At 25.7% G+C, this 14,549-nt stretch overlaps 1 protein-coding gene across 1 annotated transcript; it reads right to left on the minus strand.

Annotated features, from left to right (window-relative positions):
* Positions 1–1,783: 1,783 nt before the first annotated feature.
* LOC112684474 (brain-specific homeobox protein homolog) lies at positions 1,784–12,654 on the minus strand. Its single transcript, XM_025556026.1, has 5 exons — positions 12,482–12,654; positions 7,144–7,297; positions 2,545–2,750; positions 2,338–2,464; positions 1,784–2,253 (listed from the first exon to the last, which is right to left on the minus strand). The coding sequence occupies exons 1-5, from the start codon at positions 12,578–12,580 to the stop codon at positions 1,985–1,987; spliced, it is 855 nt and encodes a 284-aa protein (XP_025411811.1). The 5' UTR covers positions 12,581–12,654; the 3' UTR covers positions 1,784–1,984.
* Between the last annotated feature and the right edge of the window lie 1,895 nt (positions 12,655–14,549).

Genomic DNA, 14,549 nt, shown 5'->3' on the forward strand with positions numbered 1-14,549 from the left:
ATTTAGAGTTTCTATTAGTCAGCTATATTCATTACATAAGGAAAATTTAAAATTTACTTTTATTTTTTCTTAGAAAAAAAATTATTATCCTTTGAATCTTGTATCTTTACGCAAGCAAAAATAAAAAAATACAAAATACACACCCACAAATGATAAAAGATACTGTCCGTCCCTGGTCATTGGTGTAATTTGGAGGACTCTCAAATTTTTTTATCAGATTTGAAAAACTATACAATTTTGTCTATTTGTGGATAAACTACTATTAATATCTATAATTGTATGATTTAGAGTAGTTCTTTAAAAAATTAATCAAAGGTGAAAGAAGGGTCAACATTGGCGGTCGACATTAAACGACGGAGAGGTTTATTGGCTAAATAATTAGTAGGTGCAAGAGGTAAGTAAAATGAAGCACATGATCTTTGGAGTGTAACATTTAAAAATAAATGTTACACTCCAAAAATATGAGTATTCTGGTAAGGAAACGCATCATAAAATTATATGTATGGAATATGACGCTATACAGCTATAAATGCTAGATACTAAAGCACAACAATGAATCCTCGAAAGCTTTTAAATGTGGTGGCGTAAAAGAATGCTGCGAGTGAGTTGGGTAAAACCAACGAAAGTATAATTAATGAAATAAATTAACGCAGAGAATGAACTTAAAACAATCAAAAACGATGGAACATGATTGGTCACATATTGAAGCATGAAAACGAAATAGTTTATAGAATAATTGAAGGGAAAATTTGAGGTAAGAGAGACCAAGGACATCAGAGAACTTTAATTGTCGAGCAAATTATCTCCGATGCTCGACTGTCAAGTTATATGGAACTTTTTCAAGCGCGTATCTGACTGCGAAACCAACCATAAGGTTGAATACAAGAAGAAAAAAGTTGCACGTATATATTAAAAATAGTTAAATATTATTTCAATAAGGGGGCATGACAGTATAAAATAGTATGAAAGGGGACATTTACCTCAAAAGATTGAGAACCTTTGGTCTAAATAATATACACGTTTCACCAGGGTCGTATTTAGGGGGAAGCTACAGGGTGCTGTTGCTCCGGGTGCCTGAATATGAGAGGGTGGCTAATTTTTTATATTTTCAATATTTAATGATCTAATAATATTTTCGAAGTGAAACTTCTTTATAAAATAAAAAGTATATCTCAAAAAAAATATATTTATCGTCAATCACGGCGTCACGACACACACACACACACATACTCGATAACAGTCGATTACTATCTATAGATTCAAAAATTTACAGTCTATCCTTATATTTACATTTCATTTAAAATGTTTTTGTGTACACCAACAACGAATTGTTCTTCAGAAAGATCTTTTTCAACCCGCAGAAATTTGTATTTGGTATAATAAAGCGTTTTTTATTGTTGCCTCTGGTGTCAAATTCCTAAATACGGCCCTGCGTTTCACTATAATAATAATATATGTATATATAATATTCATAAAATTCATCAATTATACAATAAATCAATTAACATGTGATTATTTATTTTAGATACTGATTTTATACCTACTATTGAATAATACATCAATTTATTTTTTATTTTTATTAAAATAAGTTATCTAAATAATATTATGGACTGAAGGGGTTTCAACAAGAATAAGTCATGACTTTACATCATATATTTCTAGTATGAATTTATTTGTTTACACACGAGCTATTCGAAACTTATTATATGCACACATAAAAAAAATGGAAGACAAATTAAAATTAATTAATTTAATTAATTTTATCGAAAATGTGTAACTGAAAATAATTAATATTTGGCCGACATTTTATGGTTTTTAATAATATATTACACAAATACAACTACATCTATAAGAAATAGGTAATAAATTATTCTTATAATATGTTTGAAATATTATAAAAGGTATGAGAATTCTAACTGTTTACTGCAATGTTTAATCTTATTAATTAATAATAATGATACAAAAGAGGGTTCTTATTTTTTAATTAAAAATACCGCTGTTGTTTGTAACTTCGCACACTATTCATCATAATACTATGGGAATGATCACCAACAATATCTATAATTTCATCGTCAGCACCATCAGCATCGTCATCGTCATCTACTTCAGAATTTTCGCTTAGATCATATTGTTGACTCCTTTTTTCGTCATTTTTAAGCAATTTACTTTGTTGAGCTAAAATTTTAGACTCTTGGAGTCCTGTATCGGATGTACCACATATTGAGTTTTTTGACGAAAAGTCTACAGGATAATCTAAACAGGGAAATGTTGAGTTAACTTTTTCAATATCGAAAACTCGTAGGATATTAATTATAATTGTAGTATTGTAAAACTAACCTGTAGCCAACGATTTGTTTGCTGTGCTGTCTGCAGGTTTTTCATTTCCTATAACTACTGTATCGTCGTTAACTTTTCTCAATTGTTTTTTATGTTTCATCCTACGATTTTGAAACCACGTTTTGACCTGCAAATAATTGATTTTATGCTATAAATGATATATAAAATACTTGTGAAAAATGTAGGTAAATTAAAATTATTATTCACTTGTGTTTCTGATAATCTTAGTTCGGTTGCTAATTCAACTCTTTCTGGAGTACTAAGATATCGTTGTACTTCAAAACGTTTTTCTAGACCTGTTAGTTGTTGATCAGAAAACACTGTCCGAGCTTTTCGTCTACGACATAATCTAGAGTTTAGATGTCCGTGTCCATAATCTGATCGAGTACCCCAAATACTTCCAAATGGTACCCCTGAAATATAAATTAATAGGTAATGAACATAAATATGTGAATAATAAAAATTTCAATTTATAATTTAATTAAAATACATTTCATATGTTTTTCCTCTAAGGCATCGTTTCTCAACCTTTTTAGTGTCGCGACCCCCAAAATAGGTATAAAATATAGTCAATCATTTCGCGACCCCCCCCCTCCATCTAGGTTAGGTAAAAATTTAAACAGTAAAAATATCCTATCATTAACCAAACGAAATATAACATTTTAAATACCAATTTATAAATACCATATCTAGTAACTTTAGCTTATCAAGTTTGAAAGTTATGTATTGGTCGTTGGGAATTTCCATTAGTGGAGTTGTGCCCGTTTTATTGATGAGATATCTACATTTAATCGACTGCTTATTATTGTTATTTTTAATATTATTTTTGTGTGTTATGAAACGATTACAGTCGCGCGTCGTTCGTGTTATAAAACTCATGTGATATTGCGTTTATTAAGTTGGTTTTTAGTGAGTCTTTTTAGTTTTGTGTAATTTGAATTAATGATTATGGATAAATATATAACAAAACGTAATGCTCCGTCTACTTCTGATGAACCAGCGAAAAAAAAAATTCAGGCCATATAACAATGAGTATTTGAAATATGGGTTTATTTCACTTGATAATAGCCCGCAATGTGTTTGCTTTCAAGTTCTATCTCAAGAAAGTATGAAACCTTCAAAATTAATTCGACAACTGGAAACAAATCACCCACTTTTAGTAAAAAACCAATTGATTTTTTTGAGCGTAAATCCCTTTTTTTAAAAAATCAACAAACGTGTATTCTTAAATCAAGTCAGAATAACACCGCAATACTTGAAGCATCATATTTAGTAGCACTTAGAGTAGCTAGGGAATCAAAGCCGCACACGATTGCTGAGAACCTCATTCTACCCGCTGCTATTGATATGGTCAATATTATGATAGGTGCAAAAGAAGCAAACAAATTAAAAACTATTCCACTTTCAAATGATACAATATCAAGACGAATTAATGAAATGTCAACTGATGTGCACAATCAAATAGTACAAAATCTAAAATCAAGTGAGTATTTTTCTATTCAGTTTGACGAATCAACAGACGTAACAAACTTGGCACAATTTTTATGTTTTGTTCGCTACGAATGTGACGGGACAATTAAAGAAAATATACTTTTTTGCAAATCAATACCAGGTCATGCTACTGGACAAGGTCTTTTTGAATTATTTATTGAAACAACAAAAAATGAAAATTTGGACTGGAACAAATGTATTTCAGTGTGTTCTGATGGCGCAAGAGCAATAATAGGGAAAATAGTGGTTTAATAGTAAAATTAAAAGAATTAATGCCACATATTGAATGGACACATTGTTTTCTTCACAGGCATGCACTTGCCGCAAAAAAAAAATGCTAGATAATTTAAAAAATGTGTTGTTTGAAGCTGTAAAAATAGTAAATTATATTAAAAATCAACCGCTGCAGTGCAGATTGTTTTCCGCACTATGTGAAGAAATGGGCTCCAACCGCAAGTCACTGCTTTTCTATATCAAAGTTAGGTAGTTCTCACGAGGAAAAGTGTTAACACGGATTTTTGAGTTGCGAAATAAATAATATAATAATAATAATATTAATAATATTTTTTAAAGATCGAAATAACACATTTTTAACTTTTTTCCAAGATAATGAGACATTACTATTTTTGGCTTATTTGAGTGATATATTTTCACATTTGAATGACTTGAATATAAGCTTACAAGGCCGTGAAAAGAATATTCTAATAATGTCAGATAAAGTTAATGCTTTTATCAAAAAACTTGGAATTTGGATCATTCGTCTCAAAAAACGAAATTTTGATGCATTTGATTTAACATCAAATTACATTGAAAAAAAATGTAAACTTAAAAAGTCCTATTCTTGATCATGTTTTTGATACTATGAAAACACATTTAAGAGAATTGAAAATTCAATTACTCGAATATTTCTCGTGTAACGACAATGACTTCTCAAATAGATGGGTTCTTAATCCATTTGATGAAAATATTGTTGCAGTTGCCAAATTACCAGTTGAGACTCACAACCAACTGATAAGAAATTACAGCTACAATTTAGATTTCAAGATTTAAATAAGGTTTGGATTGCCCGGAAAAATGAATATGGAAGTTTGGTAATAGAGGCATTGAAAATTTTGATTCCGTTCACTACTTCTTATTTATGCGAAAAAGGATTCTCATCCATGGTGGCAATAAAAACAAAGTACAGAAATCGTTTGTTATCACTAGAAAATAACTTACTTTTGTGTTTCAGATGTTGAACCGCAAATTAAGCAACTTTTAAATGTAAAACAAATTCAAAGATCACACTAATTATTTATTTAAAATTATTTAAAAAATCTTAAATATTTAAATAAAAAGGTGCATTTTGTAAATCAGCATTTTATTACTTTTGACCTGCGCGACCCCGAATCAAGGTGTTCGCGACCCCTCTGAGGGTCGCGACCCCCTGGTTGAGAAACGCTGCTTTAAGGTATTCTCGTACACCGTTAATAGAAATTGATTTATTACACAAATTAACAACAAATTATTCCGTTAATTGATTTTGCTATTATTTCATCCCAAGTTTAAATACGTGGGTTAAATCTTGAAAGTTTGTATCATAAGTAGTCTATACATAAGCGTAATAATTATTTATAGTGTATGATGTATCATTTTTTAGGCAGTTAACAATATCTGGCAAATTGTTTTTATTTTTGTTCTACAATTTCTAAATTCGTGTTTCAAAAACACTGCTTTAGTTTACATTTATTTTAATCTATTACACTTATAAAAATTGGCCCAAGTTGTAAATATCTGATAAATTATAATTCAATTATATTCACTCAATTATATTTATTATTTCATTTGTTAAATTAGTTTCAAGTTATGTTTTTTTTTTTTATTTTTGGTTATTTACCATATTAATGCTAATAGCTAATAAATTAAACTTCACATAAAATTTAATTTCATTTAATTTCAATAGAATTTCTAAAAAAAACTAATAAGTAGAAAATTTTAGTTTAGTTTTAAATTTTGAGAAATAAGTTTATTCTACAATTGGTATATGGTGTGTAATTTAATATGTTTGAATTCCAAAAAAAATTTAAAATAGAAAAAATATTTTAAAAGTTTTATTTTACCTCAGTTTTGTCATAATTGATTATTGATGGTGCCGCTATTCTAAATATTGCAAGACACTTATATTTTATAACAAATTTGGTTCAGAACTTGAAATTATTTTACTCATAGTATTTCACAACATCTTAATATTTATAGTTTGGGATTTTGATTGATTATGTATTCTGTAGACAAATACTACAATAATACAGTATGGTACATAATAATTAATATTTAAAAAAGTATTTTAATGATATTGAAATGTAACGAGTCTTCTCCATCCAAATTCTTCATATATTTTTAAAATACAATTCATAAAAAATATCTACATCGAATTCTTCTCATTCAATTAAGGGGAACAATTTTAATTACAAACTCGTGTATAATGCCTGTATATTTAATTTTAAATATATCAACAATATGTTTTATTTTTATGTACTACTTTTTCCAATCATCTTTTTGAACATTTAGCAGCATTAAGGTAAATTATATACCTACTATTCAAGAATTTTAAGCTGTATGTGAAATAATTTTTAACTTAATCAGTTTGATTTTACAAACACTTATGTAAGTAATAATATTTAATTAATTTTATTGTGAATAAACTATAGTGTACATTTTTACAAATAACAAAATGGAATTTATAAATGTTTTGAAACTATTGCTTATTAAGGATTAATATAAAATTGTATAAAAACCATTTAGTATTTAGTTAATATTTACATCATGTTGAATAGTGTATAGTAGCATAAATCTTTGATAACTGAGTACTTAAATTCGAATGTTTATGAATTTTCTTTAAATATCTTAGACAATAAATTACTAGATAAGAATATTTTTTAGTAAAGATAATACTTCTACAAAACTATTTAATTTTTTTTTTATAATTTTATTCATTTTTTTGTAATTAAAAATATTATTTTAAATTATTGAAAACTAATTGAGGGAAAAATTCCGCATAGTCAGTTGTTTTATTTAAAATACAAATTGCAACTGAGACTATCAACATTTTTATAAATATTGCCCAAGGCTTTTAAACTTGAATCAATTTCAAAATAATAAAAATAATATAACATAAGTGGCTTATGGGAATTTCGTTATATTGAACTAATCAAGATGACTGACGACTAAGTAAGAGCCATTGAATTCTGAGGAATATTTTCTATTCGCATTCAGCATTCGATTGAAACAAATAAATAATAAAATCATAATAAGTATTAGAATGATTATAAAATTTACCTTGAGGAGTAATGAAAAATGGTTCTGCAATAGAATTTTTGTGCATGTAATGTGCTGGATATGATAAATATGCAGAAGCTACTGCTGATGGTAACATTGGAAAACATTCTGGACTTTGTGGCAGTTGATTTCGACTTCTTTCGTGACTGGTCACCTGGAAGCATATTTTCAATATTATTTAAATTTACGCTTTTCTTCTTAATTTTTAAGTATATTATATAGTATTAATAGGAGTGCGTGAACTCCAGTCTCTACTGGGAAACACGGGATCGGTTTTCAGATTTTTCATGAAATCCACATATACTTATGAAAGCGGTAATTTTCTATCCCTATCTATAACACATATTACATAGGGGTCTAGACATTTTTTATTTCCAACGATCTACGGATGCTATAGAGAATTTTAAAACTGATTGAAATCATTATTAAATCTGCTTGAGAACGGTAATTTAATTTTATCTTGAGTTTTATGAAAGTTACTTACCTATATATATTTTGAAATCGATTTAATTGAGTGGTTAATGAGAGTTATCGAGAAAATAAAAAATAAAACGCTCGTTTTCAAATATAATTAATTATGAATTCAAATAGGTTTTTAAATCCATATTGCACGTTAATATATCGATCGGCATGTTTGAAATAGAAAACGTCTGAGGTCTTATGTATAATAGACGAAAAAAGACAGAAAATTATTGTGACTAATACCTTTAACTATCAAAATTAAAACTGTGTTAGTTGCTGTTAAGTATGTTTTTTATCGTATAAAACATTACCAAGATATCACAGTGGGTAACTAACAAATATAGTTGGTTGATTGAATATATTAAAATTATTAGTACTCGTAGTTAACCACATACGGGTACAAGCATAGGCATAATTTCAGTTTTTAACTTATAGAAGCTTTACATATTTAAATAAAACGAACCTGTGTGACTCGACCTCTTATACCCCCTGTTCAAATATCAATATCAAATTTCTTTTACCCACTTTTTGACATTAGTATATTATAATACATTTATTGCTAAAATGAAAAATATTTTTAGTAAAACAAGTAGCTATATTTTGATACTTATATGTAATATATAAATATATTATATTATAATTATAAACGTCAATTTTAAATTGCATATTTATCTAAAATTAATTAACTGTACAATTAATTCGATAAAACCCGTTCAATATAAATTAATGATAAATGGGTGACTCTACATTAACTTATAGAAGTTTAAATCCAATTTTTAATCTTCCTCATTGCTGACAATAACATTTCGCATGTCGCAAATTTTATCAGAATTGTTAACGATAGTGAGAACAACTTGTACAAATTAAGATAAAGCTCACCATCTATGATTAACTTTATATTTTTTAAAGCAGCGGTTCTCAAACTGTGGTACGCGTGTCACTAATTGTACTCGAAAGGCCGTATAGTGGTATAACGAAAATTAATGATTTAATATTTAACACATATATTAATTTAAAAACACTAATAAATTTGTAACAATAAATAAATACTAATTTTATTTTAGTATTTTACTGCCTTTTAATTTAAAATAAATATATTTCACCATGTGAAGTTTGTATGGTTCTATCTTTAATAATTAATTGTACGTGACTGATTGATAATATACTCATGTTGTACGTGAAAAAAAATTTTGAGAACCACTGTTTTAAAGTAAAGTAGGGTTTCTACGGGATAAACAGATTTTCGCCACAAAAATTTATAATTGAAGGGTATTTGCATTCACATTTAGTGAACTCTAAGAATTAAATCATAAAAATTGACAACCTTATTAATATAACACAGTTTCTTACACGACAATTCTAACGTGTGCCACTTGATTGAGTCAAACATTTTTTCTTATACCAAATTTTACTTAAATCTCAGTGAATCTTTCACTATTAGCGAAGTGTAAACACACAATATCTCAAGACAAATACTATTCTAGTTTCCTAAAAAAAAAATCTTTTTTTTTTTACTTACAATTATTTTTAAAATAATTTTTATTAGTTATTACTTAATATAACCATTTATTTTATTTATTTGAAAAAACTGATCATAGCAGTAGCCAAAAGGAGGAGCTAAGCCCCTCCAAGTCTCCCCAAATAGTGTCTATGCATACAAGATACGTGAATGTATTTTTATCCACTATAATTTTATATTATACTCACCAATATATATTATAAAAAGTTATTGACCACATTTTGTAGTATGATAAACTATGCTGTATAGCCACAACAGGTACTGTTTATTGCGATATAATTTTTACAATTTTAATGTATTTATTTTTGAGACTATGAATATGGTACATATGTATTATATCGATAGGTCATATCTAGTATATTTAATATTATTATACTGTATCCAATAACATGTAATGCAATAATATCAATATAAAATAAATACATGTAGGTAATACATGAATAAATAACGTAATTATTATCATTGTTAATATGGATAAAAGCACATTATTGTTTTGCATCAGTATAATGCGGTCAAAAATATGGATTTTTATACGTTTTAATCAGCCAACACTAATTTTTAATTACCATTTTAACTCGAAAAGGTTTTATCGGACAATAGTTATATTAGGAAATAACTAATCAATTAAAATTGAATTTTGATACTTTCAAATATTGTACATGAGTTTATAGGTCAAATTATAATAAAAACCAGTAAAATTAGCTTCTAAAAATATAGTTTATGCACACCTACGGATGGGTGCAAATTTAATGCATTAAATTTTTATTATATTATGATAAAAACACATTTGATACATAAATATTTTTAATTAGATTATTAAAATTAAATTCTTAAATTGATTTAACCAAACTTATGAATCATATGTCATGATAATAACCATCAATTAATAAAATATATTGAGAAAGGACTTAAAATTTTGTAGAAACTGTAGATTATATGTGTATGGTTTTGGCTAATAATCCACAAAAACTTCATTCTATGTTTTGAACTCGACGCAAAATAATAATTCCTGCACCGTAAAGCCTTAAATATTAGCTGCAGGTCTGGTAAAGTGCACTTTAAATTTTGTTTTTAATATTATTAATATTACTTATAAATTATAACATACATAAATACGATAATTTATTTATATTATACATAGATTTGAAAACAATCATATAATTGTAGAATATATTCATTGTATAGACCTACGTCTTTATTGTATACTAGGTTAATAAGAGTTATTTATTATTCATGATATTATGAAATGTTTATTCAATAAGGCCATTAAACAAGATTTATGGTAAATGTGAATAATTGGTAAGCAACTTTTAAGTCAACAGTTCGGCGCAAACTTTTTTTTATTTAATTTATTATAAGACTTAACTTCTTATAGTTATTGGTGTTCGAATGCACTCAGTTAAATATATTTTTTTAAATTAATGATTAAATTATAAATGTAGTCTTGAATTTTTGCCAATTTTCTTGTTTAATTTTGAATCTAAAAGAGTTAAAATCTACTGTAATTTTTATAAAGCTATTATTATTTTTTTAAATTTTTTAATTTTATTGTTATACTTAATATATATTATTCATTATAACTAGGATTGCCATTCCTCATGATTTTTAGGGCGTTCAAATTTATTTATTATTTTAAAAATATTTGTATATAGTAAATAAGAAATATTGATTATAATATGTTCAAGTATAGGTTTTAAACATAAAGTAAAATATACTTAATACATTTTGTTCATTTATACAGAACGCAGGTAAATGATTCGTAAATATAAAATAAAAAAATTTAAATAAATGTCCAAATGAAAGCGTTTATTATTTCATAGAACGTGAACGTGTTCATTTTTCAAAAACTGAACATGAACGTGAGCGAGTTCAACTTCTATGTTACCGTTCCGAAAATTGATAATACATTAAGTTTAGGCTTGCCATTCGTCTTGGTTTGATCGGGACAGTCTCGGTTTTAAAAGCATATCCCGAAATCCCGGCCAATCATTCAGTTTTTCCCGGTTAATAGAATCTGAGATAAAATGACATTTTATATTGTATTATTTAATAATAAAATATAAAACAATATTCTACATTACATCATTATATTATGATTATCTAATCGGTATGGTTATATACAATATTTTATTTTTGTTTCCAAATTAACGTTCTATCAAAAAAAAAAAAAAAAATAAATAATTAAATAAATAAATAAATAAGTGCTATTCAATATGATATCCCGGTTTGGGGATTTTAAAATCTAGCAACCCTAATTATAACGCATTTATAATTACTAAATTAAAATAATAATTTGTATTTTATATTTTAAAGTTTTATTATATGATTAAAATATTACCTAATCGACCTATTCTGGAGCTAGATTAGGTTCCAATAGGCTTCATTGGCGTAGTTTGGCGTTATTGTATTACTTTAAAAATCAGATTTTAACTTAAATTTTAAAGTGCGAAATTTCAATTAAATATTTATTACTTTAAGTTATAACCGCATAAAATTTCATTTAATATTGTAAATATTAATGATTTTGATTTTATTGTACGAATTTCAAATTTTTACAAAGATGAGTTTAATTTATTATTTGTATAAACCTGTTTACAAATATTTTTATAGCGTATTAGTCTTAAGTTATTAAGGAGTTCTATTTTGGGAAAAACTGTATGAAACTTAAAATTACCGCTTAAGTATACAACAGGCAATAATTTAAACACTAGTAAATCGGTTCTGTTTTATCAATTATTTTTTGAATTAAATATTTTATTTATTTTTCCTTTTGTTTAAAATAAAACACTATCTTTCTCTAATAAAAAACAAAAATAGTACTCAATATAACTATAGCTATAACTTAATATAACTTATAACTCGGTAAAGTATTTATTAATTGTTTTTTTTTTTTTTTTAAATAAAATTAAACTATTTATTAGTTATTTTAATCATAGAATATTAATGATATTTTTATACTTTATTGAATATTGACTAAAGGTATCGATAATAGAAAATGTATCTTAAAAATAAAGTAAATTTCACGAATTTATCTAAATTTAATATAATATATAATATAAATATAATATAATATAATAATATATATAAATAGTACCTACATTTAAGTATTTCAATTTTCTGAGTTGCTGAAATAAAAGTGTAGTACGGTGTAAAATAATAAATTCAATTAAATGTTAAATGTTTGATGTAGTACAAATTTTGTTAGAAATATGAATCATTGAAGTCTCGATTTATAAATATATCTTAAATATATATTTATGAAATAAATGTTGAGTTTTAAGATACCTATGTAATTTATTATGTATTTGATATATTGATGTGCATAAATAATTTTTTGCAAATGTTTAAATAATATACCTCTGGATTTGGCCTATTGTTCTTTGATCTGAATAATATATCTTCAATTAAAAATGATGTTGAATGTCCTGGAGATAATTTTCGTTGGTTTTCTAGCATTTTTCTATGTTAAATTTATTTTAACTATATAATAGTAACGACGATGAGATACTTAAATACTCGACGGAGTATGATTCACGATTTACTACATCAAAACCAGTAAATGCGCATGCATTATATGTAACTTAGTCACCCCTAAAGACCATCCCTTCGACGCGTTTCATTGGCTGCATTGATCGGTGCTAGTCGTTTCGCATTGGCTTGGTGGTGGCCATACTGGAACCCTTCATCCTGGTGGTTTCAGTGGGAAAACAGAGATTTAAGTGTTATATCACTAAACAAGTTGGGCTTGTCAGCAATTAGGATGGTAAACGGGTGTGCTGTTTCTGCGAGAACATAAAGTACAAAAGGCTCTATGTCGTTATGAGATTCTCAGGAAAAATTAATAAAGCTGAGATGTAAAGAGAAATATACGGGTTTTTATTTATTTCAGTTTACGGTATTCACCATACAAAGTATTTATAATAATATAATATCTAAACCCTTAAATTGTTTTGTTTTATGAAAAGCGAATAATGAAAATATTTTTAATTTATACTACTATGCATTTTATAATTTAATAATATTTTATTGAAGAGTAAAGTTTGATATTTTTATTGCGCGCGATTGGTTCTTAACAGTAATATTAAGTCACAAATGTAATTTACTTTTTGTGAACTGTTAACATCAATTAATTTTGTTCTATGACCTTTTTTTACTAATTAATTGTATTAAATTACCCATGAGTAAAGAAAACGTCTTAAGCATTGTGGAATTATTATGCGTATTATAATTCGCTATATTTTATCTATATATATATATATATATATATATATATATACATATAATAGAAAAATACTTTATGTATATAATAAAATATATTAAAATAAATAATAAATATATTTCTAACTAATTATTTAAAGACATTTTAGTTTTTTTTTTAAATATTTGTTGATTTATTATTATTATTCGAATACAATTATTAACCATGGTTTTATAATACTAGCAATTAAAATAATTTGTGGTTTTTTTCATTCATTAGAATAATTGAAATTCTTATTTTCATATTATGCTTTTGATCTTCAATAAATTAGGTATATTAAGAAATTAATTACATAATACAGACATAATTACTTCTATGGAAAATATTGATTTATGTATTATTTTTGATTATAATGTATTCGTTTTTATGTTTATTATTTTATTCTAGTTTAAATATAAAAAAAACCTAGCAACTCTATATTATATCTACTAAGTATATTTTTGCGAAAAAAATTTGCAGTTTTAAAATAAGTTCGTGTATAAATTAAATTAATATTTTTATTAAAAATACCACAATTTAATAAAATATGGCTCATCATTGTATCCACAATTATAATATAAAAATTGCCAGTCAAATTATTTAAAATACTTGTATATTAATAATTATGGTCTTTTTTTTTTTAGTAAAAACATAATTATTACGATCTTCTATGCAATAAGTAATTTTAATAAAAATATAAATATTATATGAATCAAGAACCAGGTTTAAGATGGTATGATAGTACACCTATTAGTTTAAAATATTTAGACATTTACAGAAGTGTCTGGGCTTCGTAATTTGTATATATTTTGAGTTAACTTAATATTTGAGTCATTATTAAGGGTTATTTTGAAGAGTGAGAGAAGAAAGACGTTTAATTAGTGATCAATATTCTGTTGTAAGGTTTAGGTTTAGGTACTTAATGGCTGAAATACTTGAAATTGGTTCCAAGGTTATTTAAATGTTCCTAAAATATTTTAAAAGTAATTATTAACACATATTTTTATATGAACTCGTATAATTTAAGATTATTCTTTATAATATAATAGTATGTTTTTTCGGAATTAAAGTTTTAATGTTATAATTTATATTTGGCAACGAAATCATATCATTGTATCACTAAATCACAAATATTTATCATTTCATGATGTTATATATTTAGTGAAACAATTTTCAGTAGAAATTATG

Source organism: Sipha flava, unplaced genomic scaffold, assembly GCF_003268045.1.
Source record: "Sipha flava isolate LNK unplaced genomic scaffold, YSA_version1 250_pilon_pilon, whole genome shotgun sequence".
In the NCBI taxonomy this organism is placed as follows: Eukaryota; Metazoa; Arthropoda; class Insecta; order Hemiptera; family Aphididae; genus Sipha; species Sipha flava.

Excerpts from the sequence above, each read along its gene's own strand:
- LOC112684474 (XM_025556026.1), bottom strand. The coding sequence starts at position 12,580 with ATGCTAGAAAACCAACGAAAATTATCTCCAGGACATTCAACATCATTT. Across the intron at positions 2,751-7,143 it reads ATTTTTCATTACTCCTCAAG|GGGTACCATTTGGAAGTATT; the intron begins GTAAATTTTATA and ends TTTATATTTCAG. Across the intron at positions 2,254-2,337 it reads AAACAAATCGTTGGCTACAG|ATTATCCTGTAGACTTTTCG; the intron begins GTTAGTTTTACA and ends TTCCCTGTTTAG.